The following is a 14,401-nucleotide window of genomic DNA, read 5'->3' as shown; positions in this document are numbered from 1 at the left end:
TTTCTAATTTGCAAATACAGTATCCCTCCAAATGTTGTATTCAGCCCAACCTATTCCCTTGGTTTGTTTTACTGCAATTTTCTTATATCTTAAATCTGATTAAAGCATTACCTTGGCAGCAATAGTAGCTGGCATCATTCTGGGTCTCTGCCCATCATCACAGTGTGATGGCCCAGCGTGGCCCTGGGCGCTCGGCGATGCCTCGTTTTCCCTCAGCCTATCAGTAGGTTCCTTTCTTCTTTGAACTGCTGCTGCAGCTACTGGCTGCTCATACTGACCTGCTTTGGACCAATCCTGAAAAGATGAGTGGAATTAATAAGCAGGAAGTAGCAGGTGTGATTTCCATGAGAGACTTGTCCACTATCCAGCAGTTTAAAGCCCTTCATCTGAGTGCAGAGAGAGGGGGCCTTTGCGGGTGGATCGTGTCTGGGTGCTTGGAAGCGTGTGCCTGTGTGGGTGTATTGGGGCAGGGGCCTTTTTGAGCATGAATTTGTGAATTTGTTTAAGTTGATGAGTTTGAATGGTCAGCTCTTCATACCCTGTTTAATTTTAGTCACTCTCTAGTCAGTAGCTTGCAAGACCAGTGAATGTGACAGGAGAGGCCAAAAAAAACGTGCATACACAACAAATGGGGATGAACAATTTAAGGAAGCAAAGCAATGAGGTAATGAATAAGTTAGGTTGAAAAGAAAAGAAACCTTGTGCATTTACCTGAAAATGAAACAAAAGTGCAACTGAATAAATGGAAGCGAATGGAGAACAAACCTTCCAGAGAGAAACCTTTGAGGTGGGGGAGGAGGAGCTGGATCTGGAGCTGGAGCGCTTACAGGGTGGGGACACAGGAACAGGAAGAATGACAGAGAGGGGTCTGGTGGAGCCAGATTGAAAGAGAGCAGGGCGGAAGGTAGTGAAGGACGAGCCAAACTGCGGGACAAGAGACATAGTCATGTCAACAGGAAAAGAATTAACACACAGGCATGGAGCAAGAGAGAGAAAGAGAGAGACAGCCAGCTGCAGTGGAAGACCGCTCATGTAAACACACATACACCTGCAACAGACAGTGTGGAAGAGAAGAGCAGGAACAGATCGGCAGACACCATGTTCCTGCATCAAAATAAATATATGGAAACTAAGTCTGATTAGTCTAACGACTATGTCAGTGAGGCCAGAAAGCCCAAATTTACTATAACTAAACCTATATTAGAAAGGTCATGGGACATGTTAAAGCAGGCCCCTGCATGCCTTTTAGCTTCTGATGGATTTGATTTGACAGTTCCTACTTCAGTGATATAATTCTGTACTACTGTAGCACAGGATATCACTAATGGTAACATCTTTGATAATCTAGTAATGGGCTAATTTCTGCCTCCTGCAACTATAGTAGGCAAGCGCTACAGTCACAATGAGTGGCTTTTTCCTCACAAGCCACAAGTAGCAAAAATGAGCTCATTCAACATTAAAAGCAAATGGACTTTTTACTCTTCAGTGGAAGGTATTTGGGAATGTCTCCCACACAGTGCAAGCGATGGCCCTGAACAGCCCGATACTGGTTGTGCTGGAACTAGCAACCCTTTGGATGCTATTCTTGTGAATCAGGGTGAGTGGAGCCAAGTGTAGTTTTCTGTACCATAGGCAGTGCACATTTGATATTTTTGTGTGTGCAAGTCCAATGTGCACCGTTGCATTCCAATAAATAATTGTTTTCTTCAATATAAATTATTGTTACGGTTGTATCCAGGTCAAGTTGGTAGAATCTTAATAAAAACACTTCAATAAGTCTGTTTATGTCAGGCACCGAAATTCGAACCTCCGACCCTCTGGCTGGGTGACGACTGCTCTACCCACCGAACCACAGTCACCCCCAATAAGTAATACATGGAAAGGTGTTTAAAATAAAATAAAATAAGATAAAACAAAGTGTGATTCCCACAGTGAAAACACATTATTGAATGCATGGTCAGGGACCACCTGTAAAGCCTTCATGGACCACCAGAGGGTCACAGACCACTGGTTGAAAACCCTTGAACTAGAGTACTTACAGTGGTGGGGGAACTGCATTCACTGACTGACTGGCATGTTTCTGAGGCTTCTGATGATGCTGAGCTGGATGACTTCTACAGCACAAATATATAAAGAAAAATTCAGTTTACTTGTGTGCTTTTGAACATTGTATATACAGTATGAATATGATGCTTAAATATCACTCCTTTTTTCCAAAGACAAGATAAAAATGCTAGTTAGGAGAGTTAATTATGATGTTAACTTGGTTCAAACACTTTTTAATGAAATGAGGATTTTTCTGTGCTACTTTGGTCATGTGGCAGGAAAACACAGCTTTAAGTCCAAATGACACACTTACTTTGAATATGTGCACATAAATATGTTTGTGCATGTGTGTATTTGAGTGTGTGCATAAGGCATTAGCACCTGGCTAGTGATGTCCGAGGGCATGGGCGAGGGAGGTTTAGAGTAGATATTTGCATCCTGGGACACAAAGCCCGAATCATGGGAAGAGACACTGCTGAGGCGATGTGCTGCAATGCCCCCTGGTGGCGGTGGCTGGTGTGGTAGGCTGCTGCGGTAGCGATAGGAGGAGGAGGTGGGTGAGTGGGGTTGGGAGCCTCCACCACCAACACCAATACCACCACTACTCCCCCCACCTGATGACCGGGAGGCACTACTGTGGGCGCTGTTGATGCTGCTGCAGGGTGGGGTGGGGGGAGGTGCAGAGAAGCAGGGGAGGGCGGATTGTTGAAGGGGTGAAGAGTGTGAGGGTAGGATGAAAGTGATGGTTGCCAATATGGAGTAAGGAAGTATTCATAGAAAGAGAGCATGATTACAGAAGTATTGTGCCAAAGTATTGGTTCCATTTGGGAAGAGGAAGTTCAAACAAAATGTTTAAGATATGAGGGGTTGGTTATTGGTGGGAATGATCAATTGATGATCGAAGGATGCATTGAAGGATTTTGCGATTGGTTTATGATTGATTGAAGTTCAGGAGTAGTTCACCGCAAGTTGTTGTTGATCAGGTTAGTGAAACCGCACAATGCAGTGACACATTAAAGTCACAGTTAAAAGCAGAGGTCCCAAAAATGAAGGGAAACCAGGCATCCAGGCAGCCCACAAGAGAGAAAGAGGGCAAATCACAAGGGCACACAAAGAAGATGCAAAATATAGAAGAGAGACAAGCAGAGAAAGAAACAAATACACAAATTAATATTTGTGGTGAGGGAATAGAGAGGGGAGAGAGAAGGGGAGGAGGGTAGACAGAGAGTGTGTAAGCTTATGAGGAACCAGGGCACACACACTAAACACGACAGGCACAAGACTGCGAACTTGCTTGCTATAGCTTTGCCTACTTCTGTTAATATGTACATGTGCTGACAGAGACTGGTTCACACATATACACCAAGTGAATTTTTTTTTCAGACAGAGAACCACGGAAATCGATGTATACTTTATAATATTCTTCTTCTTGTATTAATTTTGTTATTCAACATACAATCAAATGTCTGAAATTATTTATTTGCTATTTATAACAAAACACTTTCATTCAGCTGTTAAAAAAGCTTTCTCTCTGTCTGAAGGTTCATTTATTTGGAGATTCCACTAAACTGAAGATGATGGGACAAACACTAATGATGGACTGACATACAAGCAGAAAGACTGACAATCACAGTGCAATGTAAACATCAGGGAAGGCTCCTCTTTCTGATCAGACAATTTATAAATCATTGCAAAGAACAGAATGAAAATAAGGTGTTGGTCATGTCTGTGCGTTCACGTATATATGTGTGTGTGGATACCTGCACATGCTGCTCTTGCGTGAGCCAGAGCTGCTTGGCGATGATGGAGGGGTCTGATAGGACCAGCTGTAATCTGACCCCTTCAGATCCTTTATTACCTGAAAGAGAAACAAACTAAGTGAGCTAAGGACAATTCATGTTTGTTTCTTTATACTGTATGTGTTCTGTATGCTGTGGGTCTGTGTGTGTTTTACCTGTTCACTAGCAGGAGGCAGTTTGTGAGGATCAGTTGTCAACACAGTGAGGTCATCAATGATGGCCTGGAGGTGCGTGATCTCTCCCAGCATAGCAATTTCTCCATTCTAAAGAACAAGATTGAAGTAAAGGCTAACAGGTGCTTCTATAATTATGTCCAATTATATATACAGGATAAATCTGGTTACACTGAAAAAAGGAAACACCGGGTCTTTGGATTTACACAAATTATGCTAGTATATTCAATGCAATTCATTCATATTTCCTGTGTTAACATAAAAAAAATGATGTTGGTTTTACACATTATCATTGTGTGGGACCGATGTACACATTACAATCAAGTAAATACAAATCTTTTTTTCAGTGTAGGCTACACAATAAAAGCACCTCTATAGTGTATTTAGACTGTTACTTGACAGCTCTAAATTTATTTGTACATCATATGTTTCACTTTGTTTACAACAAAGTTAGTGTTAGTGTTATTACAACATGGCGCCCACCGAGGCGAACGTGTTTGTGCGCTCCACTCTTGAATGCCGGTTTTTTTCTTCGTTTTCTTCTTTTTTGTGTGTTTTTTACTTTTTCTACAGTGCTCAAATGTCATGCACTGCTTACATACAACAGACAGGCATTGCTGGATATCGCCAACTCACAAAGCCACTGAGAATTTACTGGTTTCATACCACCGGAGCTACAACTCATTGTTCGCTCTGGCGACAATAACAACAATGGCGAGGACAGCCACCATCACCCTCATGGAGCTCCCGGAGCACCAGGCACAAGCAAGCAGGCTGAAATCAGGAGAGCAACCCGGAGACGGAGACGCAAACTTTATATTTTATTTGTATTTTTTTGGACGGCAAAGTAAGAATTTCATTGTACAGGGAAACACGTTTTCTAACTGTGCATATGACAAAAAAAAACACCTTGAACTTGAACTTTGAACAAAGGAGTGATGACATACTATTATCATATGACAGGTCAAGCTACAGTAGTTGGGATGTGTCATGATTAGTGGCTTATAGTGATGGTATTGGGGGAGTGTATACTAAAAAAACCGAACAGCTGGCAGATATTTTTAGGTCTATTTTTACAACATCACTAAGACTTTAAAAAGTTCCAAGTATGTGGAAATCTTCTGTCATTGTACCTGTGCCAAAAACTAACACACCTACAGCGCTCAGTGATTTCAAACATTTGGCCCGGACCTCCCTTACCATGAAAACCTTTGAGAAGATTGTCAAGGAGATGGTTATGCATCAGGTGCTGGCAAACTTTGATTTCCTTCAGTTCGCATATCACTCATGCTTGGTTTTTATTAGTTTTTCATCAGGTTGTAATTGCATTCAGCCACACAGGCCAAAATGCACCCACGACACTGACTCTAATCTGATCTGTTGGATTTTAGGTTTCTTAGCCGAAAGGTCTCAGTAAGTGAAACTAAACAGTGTCTGATAAGACACTTGCACCCACTGGATTGCCCCAGGGGTGTGTCCTCTCACCCCTTTTGTGTGTTCTGTACACAGCCTTGTGCAGGGGCCAACATGAGAGTCATCAAACTGTTCAATAACATTTGCAGACGATTCTGTTATTGCATTTCTAGTGTATCTATCTATTTAACTAAAAGATATTTACTAGCAAAATATCAGCGAGTAGATGCAGGTTCCCTGTTATAAAATCACTGGTTGAGTCTGAAATGTAACCACCAACTGCTAGCATCATTAACCTTGTATCTGCAACATAACAGCACCCCAGGAGCTCCAGAGTGGTACATAATGCATTTACCAGTGTGGAACACATAGCACTTTTTTTTTCTTTTTGCTGTATTGTAAATACCCCTGGTAGTATTTCAGGAATGTTTAAACCAATAATTCTGGCCATAAAAACTGTAGTGTGAAATTTTGTTAACATGTCCCTAGTTAACATGTGAGATTAGCACATGCACATACAGTACCTATGTACAGTTTAAGTCAGAATTTTGCATACACCTTAGCCACAGCTCCTGACAATTAATCCTATAAACATCCCGTCTTAGGTCAGTTAGAATCACTACTTTATTTTAAGAATGTGAAATGTTGAAATAATAGTAGAGAAAAAGATTTATTTCAGCTTTTATTTCTTTCATCACATTCCCAGTGGGTCAGAAGTTTACATACATTTGGTTAGTATTTGGTAATATTGCCTTTAAATTGTTTAACTTGGGTCAAATGTTTCAGGATGCCTTCCACAAACTTCTTACAATGAGTTGCTGGAATTTTATCCCATTCCGCCAGACAAAACTGGTGGAACTGAATCAGGTTTGTAGGCCTCCTTGCTTGCTTTTTCAGTTTTTACCACAAATGTTCTACTGGATTGAGGTCAGGGCTTTGTGGTGGCCACTCCAATACCTTGACTTTGTTGTCCTTAAGCCACTTTGCCACAACTTTGGAAGTCTGCTTGGGGTCGTTGTCCATTTGGAAGACCCATCTGTGACCAAGCTTTAACTTCCTGGCTGATGTCTTGAGATGTTGCTTCAATATATCCACATACATGATGTCATCTATTTTGTGAAGTGCCCCAGTCTCTCCTGCAGCAAAGCACCCCCACAACATGATGCTGGCACCCTTGTGCTTCATGGTTGGGATGGTGTTCTTTGGTTTGCAAACCTTCCTCTTTTTCCTCCAGACATAATGATGGTCATTATGGCCAAACAGTTCAATTTTTGTTTCATCAGACCAGAGGACATTTCTCCAAAAGGTTCTTTGTCTCCATGTGCAGCTGCAAACCGTAGTTTGCCTTTTTAATGGCAGTCTTGGAGCAGTGGCTTCTTCCTTGCTGAGCAGCCTTTAAGGTTATGTCAATATAGGACTTATTTTACTGTGGATATAGATACTTTGGTGCCTCTTTCCTCCAGTGTCTTCACAAGGTCCTTTGCTGTTGTTCTGGGATTGATTTGTACTATTCAAGTACATTCATCTCAAGGAGACAGAATGTGTCTCCTTCCTGAGCGGTCTTCAGGCTTTTGGAAATTGCTCCCAAGGATGAACCAGACTTCTTGAGGTCCACAATTTTTTCTGAGGTCTTGGGTGATTTCTTTTGAATTTTACATGATGTCAAACAAAAGAGGTAATGAGTTTGAAGGTAGGTCTTAAAATGTATCCTCAAATGATGTTAATTAGCCTATCAGAAGCTTCTAAAGCCAACAAACATCGGGTGAGATGTGGGGTACACCCTGGACAGGTCACCAATCAATCACAGGGCTAACACTTTCAGATAAACAACCACACACCTACACTGAAAAAAAGTGTTGGATTTACATTGGAAAAAAATGACATCGGTTGCATATATTAAAGTTAGGTTTACCAAATATTACACCAGCACCAAACCCAGTTAGAACCTAAACAGAACAGTTCTGACAAGAAAGAAAACAATAAAAATTATCTTAAAATGTAGGTGTGATGCAGTCAAAGACGAGGTGTGATTAAATGAACAGCATATCCAGTGGCGTTTAGTGACATCAGGTCCATGACTGCTGCTAGTCCGTGAGTGCAATACAGGGGGCCATACTGCTTGTATTTCAAGATAGCAGAAAGGAAAACTGAATTCTGTCCCACAACAGCACACTACCCATTTTTGGGAACTTGTGATTTCCTGGAGTTTGTTGTCTTCCAGCTCCATGAAAACCTTGTGGTGTGCTTTAAATGTGATGAGGTCAGGAGGGTAGTTTGGGTTTAAAGCACTTATTAAGTCAAACTAAAAGGCAGCTGCCAGCAGAATGCTACCCCATTTTTGCAACACCATTTGGCTCATGACGACAATCCCATTGTCTTGCAATTTATACACTGGCTTGGTTTGAATGATCTTGGTTAATGATGTATTCCCACTGTGGTTTCCTGGTGTAGGGTTTTGTCTGTGACCTGTAGAATGCACATAAGAAACCAAAATGAGACCAAACAAAATACATATTAAATGTATGCACCAGAGATGTTAACCATAATGTTATAGTCTACATTTAACTGTGCTGTCAGATTTTGTCTGGAGTTTGAACTTGCAAAGCAAGACTACATGGTCTAAGGGAACCCACTAAATGTTTTTCCCAAAAATATATATTATGAAAGAAATGCACATACTATAAGTACAATACACGGAAAAAAATACTGGTAGACTCCTGTTCATACTGACTAGGAAATTATTCCTTTGTAACGCTTTTACAAAGTAATGTGGGAGAAAAGCCACAGTTCTTGATTTGCATAAAAGTGGAGTATACACTTCAGCTGAAATCAGTATGAGGCTTTTCAGCTCCAATTCTTTGTGGAGCAGTGTTGGAGGGATACATCCTGTAGTTCCATATACTGTAGGTTTGCTTTGGGGACATAACACTGGTACTAAATCTACACATACTGTAGGTAACAGGACAAACATTCACACACTGTCAAACTCCTGAAGCCTGATGTTAACTGTAGACTCACATCAAATTCTAGAGCCAAATTATATGAGGGATTTTAAAATCATCATAGTTGACTATCTTGTTCCATGTGGTTTCCATTACTGTGGGTGCTTTTGATCTTAGAACCATATGATAGATAAAATATTATGGTTAATTTACACTCACCATGTACACACTTGTTATGTTTTTTCAGATCCTCACTGAAGTATATGAACTCCCTTCTGACACATTCTTATCCTACATCATTGCTGTCCTCTTGGTCAAGGGAGACCAGCAGACAAACCTTTTTCCCTCACTCACATGTTAGCAGTTTTTAAAGAACACTTTATTAATCCCAGTGGAGAATTTTTTTACTGATGGCAGTGCTGTCAGTCGCTGCCTGCCCACCACGGTCAACTAGGGGTTCAGTGTCTTACCCAAGGACGCTTCAACATGTGGACTGGGGAGACCAGGAGTCAAACTGCCAACCTTTTGATTGGGAAACAACCACTCTACCCCCTGAGCCACAGTTGCCCGCAATGTGCACAAAATGCATATTAAATGTGTGCACTCTTTTCTAAACTGGATTACTTGCCCTAACATTCTGCACTCCCGCTGTGGCCTCTTTTTGCCAACAGCTTCAGAAACTTGACAAACTGCACATCAAACTGCAGAGAAATCTGGAGTGCAGGAGTGGTAATACAGAGATTCAGCCATTATCTCAAAACAAAAATAATTATACATATACTGCAGAGTAGCCATTTAGCAAGGCATTCAAGATAAAAATTTGAAAAACAACTAATTAAGTTAACGAAGGTTAATAAGCTAAAATGAGACTGAGACTTATTTTTTTTTATTCATTTCATTTAAAATTTATGTTATTGTTTAGTTAGGACTGTACTTTATTCATCTACAACAACCTCAATGGGATCCTAACTGGGATATTGTCATAGAAATGTGTTTTTTTTTATTTCAGATGATATGCTATATCATTTTAGCTTTTTTCTTTTTCTTTCATTTGTGTGTGTGTGTTTAGCTGACACTTAGTCCCTCACTTTATTATTCTCAGAAACCTTTGCCACTGCCTGTTATTACATTCTTGGTAAAACATTTTGTACTAGTAACCAAGCACAGGCTGAATAAGTGTTAGGCTAATGTTCTCTGTCATTTTAACTTATGTACCTACATTGACGTATAGTTGATTGATTTCATTGCCCCCGAGTGTAACAAAGCTTAATACCTGGTCTTTCTGGAGAACAAAAATGAGCTGACTGTTCCATGAACTCCAAAGACACATATTGTGCACACTTTTTGTGAGACAACAGACATAACAAGCTAAAAGGCAGCTAACATTTGCATAACTAACACTAGTGAAAGGTGGTTAATAGTGGCATTAACTACCTCAAGTTGCTTGATATTATTGGCAGATACACCTACAGTAGGCTATAACTTAGTATAAGTCATACATCCTAACAGACTCTCTATAAATCTGACTGAGAGAAGGAGTTTAACTCACCTTCAGCATGTAAGTTAGAGCAGGGGTCCTCAACCCCCGGTCCCCAGACTGGTACCGGGCTCCAAAGAAAAAAAAATTGTAGTTAAAATTATAGTTATTTTTGTTTCATTAGTCGTCCAGATCTTATTTTGAAAAACGACTGTTTCCGCCTCGCCTCACTACCGCACTTGACTCTGGCATGCCATTTCACGCATCAGCGACACAAGCTAACCCTTGAAAATAAAAAGAGCCAAAAACAAAATTCATTAGAGAGCTGTTTCGGGAAGGAACGAGCAAACGATGGGACAGCAGAATGGTCACAGGCTGCCAGCAAAAAAAAAAAAGCTGCATTTAAAAGAAAATACCACGATTCCTACCTAAGTTACAGGTTCATCACAACAGGTGATACACAAGCTCCACACCCGCTATGCATAATTTGCGGTGACTGACAAGCTAATGAAGCCATGAAACCCTCAAAAATGCTCTGCCACATTGAGACAAAACACCCTGCATTAAAAGACAAGCCCTTGGTATTTTTGAAAGAAAAAACATGAACATGAAGGACAAAAACAGTTATTGAGGGCTACCACTTCAACAATTGTGTCTGTACTGAAAGCATCATTCTTAGTTACAGAGTAGACTGGATATACGGAACACAATTCGAGTGTCACTGTCTCCCATCACCCCCAGATAGGACCATCTAGTTGCAGGGAAACAAGCCCAGGGCTCCCACTGACTCTGCATTATGGTGAGTTGATATTATAGTGTAAAATTATTGTAATTGCCTTATATAAAGTGTAATCGTTGCATTCAGATTACATACTATGAACTGACAAAGGTTTTTGTTATTGTAACCATCGCGCCTCTACCCGGTCCAGGGACAAATTTTCATGCATGAAACTGGTCCCTGGTACAAAAATGGTTGGGGGCTGCTGAGTTAGAGAGCTCTCCAAGCCCACAACAAATGCGGTGAAGTGTTGGAGAAACTGGCCGAGCAGTTAACAGACTCTGGCTGTCGTCGAGTTGTCTTCCAGGAGATGGAGCTTTCCATTTCAAACAAAACATAGTTTCATTTACCTTAACATGATTGAGATTGGTAGATTGTACATCCCTCAAGATTAAATGAATTTTACAAGACTGAAATAAAGTATGTCAGGAAAAGAAATATAAACCAATTGTGTAATATATACTAAATAAACTCATCAGTCCACCATTTCCCTTATTTTCAGTGTAATTGTATGTAAACTTATGACTTCAACTATGTCTGTCAAACTGCATTATGTTGCTTCCCACTGGAAATCAGATCCAGTGAGAGTGTTTTTGTATTTTGGCATCATACAACCAACAATCCTCGAGTCACTTTGAGCAAGGCCCTGAACCCACATCCTAAAGAGCCCATAACATGCTCGGTTCCAGCCATTTAATGTTTAATCTTGGGTACCTCTAGATTAGCTTTGCACCCCTCATTACTCCAAACAGTTTGTAATTATTTCAGAATGATAAAACCTGAGAGCCTCTTCCTAAATATGAGAGGATAGTTTGTGAAAGTGCTCCTGCAGCTGGTGTTGTGTTGAAAATGGACAGCACAACAAACTACAACAGCATTAATTAATTTGAATTTCTCTTCCATAGATAGGTAAACAACAGTATATGTACCGATGAAAAGACATTTGTAACACTCTAAACAAAGCGGGTAATTGAGAAAGCCCATATTTTAACTAGCATAATGCAGACATAGTATAGTAACTTCTCCAGCCTTACAACAATTTTCTACAGAAACAATGCATTAACAGGCATGCAATGTGTGTGGCTTTTTTAAATTTACTGTTCAGTCCCACCGATTAGTGGAAACATCACTCCCTTTCAAGTAGCTCCAAGGTCAGTAAATCCAACTGGTGGTCGTTGCAGCTTTGCCCACATGACCACATACATTCCCAAAGTAGTGAAATTAGTTCCATCAGGTAGCGTAGCACCGACAATAACATCATTGATCATTCAAATTCTCTCGCCAACACACAACACATCACATGTGGCAGACACACTGGCCTCAAGCAGTCAAAACAAACAGGTACTGTGCTCCGGAGAGGTCCAGCATAGATGAGCTGATCATTCACCACCCCAGGGTTCTTCACTGGCTGGCTGATGGTAGGTTAGATCCAGTCAGGTAAAACAGTCAGTCCCTGTACAGGAACATTCCTGAACATGCAGTAACCTCAGGCTCTGGATTTTTCTCCACATCCTCTGGTCACAGTGCAGGCAGCAGCAGGTAAAGTATATCTACAAAACCAGGTGCAGTCAAAAAATTCTGTTTTTACAGTGGCACCTGTGGATGTCAGTTAAGCTCACATGAACGTGCAACTGCCTGGAGATTATGACCATTGAAGGAAATACTTAACCCTGAAAATACATCCATAAAATGCCCTAGGGGACAAATTTGTCCCCAGATCACATAAGGGTGTAAAATTTTTATCAATTCATATTTTTTTCCACTTTAAACTAGTCAATCTTGTAAAACTACTTCTGCCTGAAAAATACATATCAAATATGAAATATATCTTTGGGATTTTTAACCCTTTATAGGCCAGTATGTTTACATAACTCCACTGTATTTATATGGGGAAAAAACGAAAAACTAAGATATTCTTGAAAAAATACATTTATCCTATACAGAGGAGGTCTCAGAGTCCTCAGAAGAGGATGAAGCGCTGTCCTCACTCTCAGTTGCCATCACTTCTTCCAGTACCTCCACTGTGGTGTATCTTCTCACCATTTAAAAAGTACTACTCCAACTGACTAGTCCTGCACTACTGATCTCATACTTATAACTTTGGCTGCAGCGCACCTGCATAAACAACCTGAACAAGAACCCAAACAAAGTCCAGTTCTGTCTGGGCTCTTGATTCTCATCTTGAATTATTTGTGCGGCCTTCAGACACACATGCATGCATGCACACAGACAAACACACAATTCATGGAGTGCGCATTATGCAGATCCCAGCGGCGAAGTTGGCCCTGCACACATTGGGATCTGTGTGATCAGATCCCAGACACACATTGCATCAATATAGCCTCAATAGTGATACACACTTTATCATTTTTATTCATTTTTAGCCATTATTAGCAAGGCACCCTTGCAAAAAACAATGAAAAAGTGAAATTTTGATGAAATTGACCCTAGGATCTGAAAATGGTCTCGTGTCAGCATCTGCTAGACAACTATAAGAATTGCAAGTTGGGACCCATTAGTTGGAAATGCATTTGTAACATCGTGCATCACACTACTCTATATTAGATTAAATTTGGAATAAAAAAAATATGTTTTTAATGGTTTTAAATGGGGTCAAATTTGTCCCCAGGACCCTTTATGGATGTAATTTTATATTTTTGCCATTTTAGGCTGATTTAAGGAGGTGAGACCTCAATTTTAATTTAAAAAAATATATATTATTTGCCAAATTTGAGCTACATTCATTCAACATAGCCAAGATGGCATCAAAAAGAAATACGGGAATGAACTCCAAAACCCAAAAATGTCCCCAAGACCTCAGAGGGTTTTAAAATATTGCCTAATACTTTATTTTGTTTAAAAAAAAAGTTTTGCAAGCGAGAGTTTGCGAGACTAGTATAAACTGAGTTTCTTCTACATAAAAGTACTAGAACATACGTACACTTCATTTTTTTAGCTTTAGGTCATGCAATTAGTCCCATAGGTTTTTATTTTGTCAGAACTACTGTTTCCGCTGTGCTACTTTCGGTCCTTTGACGAGAGAGAAGACTAGCAGCAGAGAAAAATACAGAAGAAAAGGACACTTAAAACATTAATTTAAGAAGTTTATGTTGAGTTTTACTACCAGCCTTTGCTCACAAGCAAGCCAAAGTGGTATGTCTCAGTTTTGTTTATGAATTTATTGTTGCACCATGTCTATGCAATGTGAAGTGATGCAGTTGTTTATTTCCGTTGTATTTACCTTGTTTGTTAGTTCTACGGTGTTTGGTGTTTGGTATAAAGGAAGACCACACTAAACATCAGTGAAAAGAAACTCCTGTCTTCGCGTGTGACTGAGGCCGGCATAGACATGATAATTCACCATTGTAACATTGTAGATAAGTCAGAGAACAAGGAGAAGCATGTCATGGGCTCTTTAAGTAGTTGAGCAGCCCAGCAAACACAAGACTATGATGACATGTTAGAAAGAGCCTGCACTCCTTTCTAAATCTGCCCCTTGCCCCCACCACACCTCCTCCTCCATGTCCTCACCACAACAGGCTGAAGGAAGCCAATGAAAGTACAGAAGCGGCCCCTCTCCTCCACCAAGGCACGGCGCACTGCCTGTTTTTCTGTCTCCTCCATCAACAGGCACATGTCGGTTACATCCTGCATCGCACTGTCCAGCTGAGGCTGCAGGTCTCCCCGCCCTAGGACAAGCAGGACAGTGGTGGTGAGAAGAAAACTGGACAGAAAAGAGTGTGACAGGTTCGTCAGAGAGAAGATGATAGAAA

General features: G+C 40.6%; 1 protein-coding gene across 5 annotated transcripts in view; it reads right to left on the bottom strand.

Annotated features, from left to right (window-relative positions):
* Positions 1-14,401, bottom strand: part of mtss1lb (MTSS I-BAR domain containing 2b) — a 92,600-nt gene that overhangs the window by 8,398 nt on the left and 69,801 nt on the right. For 3 of the 5 annotated variants that reach the window (XR_002275390.1, XM_020605891.1, XM_020605889.1), the window contains 6 exons: positions 14,160-14,317; positions 4,001-4,108; positions 3,807-3,904; positions 2,428-2,701; positions 2,040-2,114; positions 112-294 (listed from right to left, as the gene is read on the bottom strand). Coding sequence is in view for 4 of the 5 variants with exons in the window: in XM_020605891.1 (XP_020461547.1) it covers positions 112-294; positions 2,040-2,114; positions 2,428-2,701; positions 3,807-3,904; positions 4,001-4,108; positions 14,160-14,317 (896 nt within the window). In the remaining variant the exon portion in view is untranslated. The remainder of the gene's footprint in view (positions 1-111; positions 295-2,039; positions 2,115-2,427; positions 2,702-3,806; positions 3,905-4,000; positions 4,109-14,159; positions 14,318-14,401) is intronic. The other 2 variants (XM_020605890.1, XM_020605893.1) reach the window with 2 other exon arrangements.

This window comes from Monopterus albus, unplaced genomic scaffold (genome assembly GCF_001952655.1).
Source record: "Monopterus albus unplaced genomic scaffold, M_albus_1.0 scaffold73.1, whole genome shotgun sequence".
Lineage (NCBI taxonomy): Eukaryota > Metazoa > Chordata > Actinopteri > Synbranchiformes > Synbranchidae > Monopterus > Monopterus albus.
The sequence above is the reverse complement of the archived record's forward strand: the minus strand, read 5'-3'. Positions and strand labels throughout refer to the sequence as shown.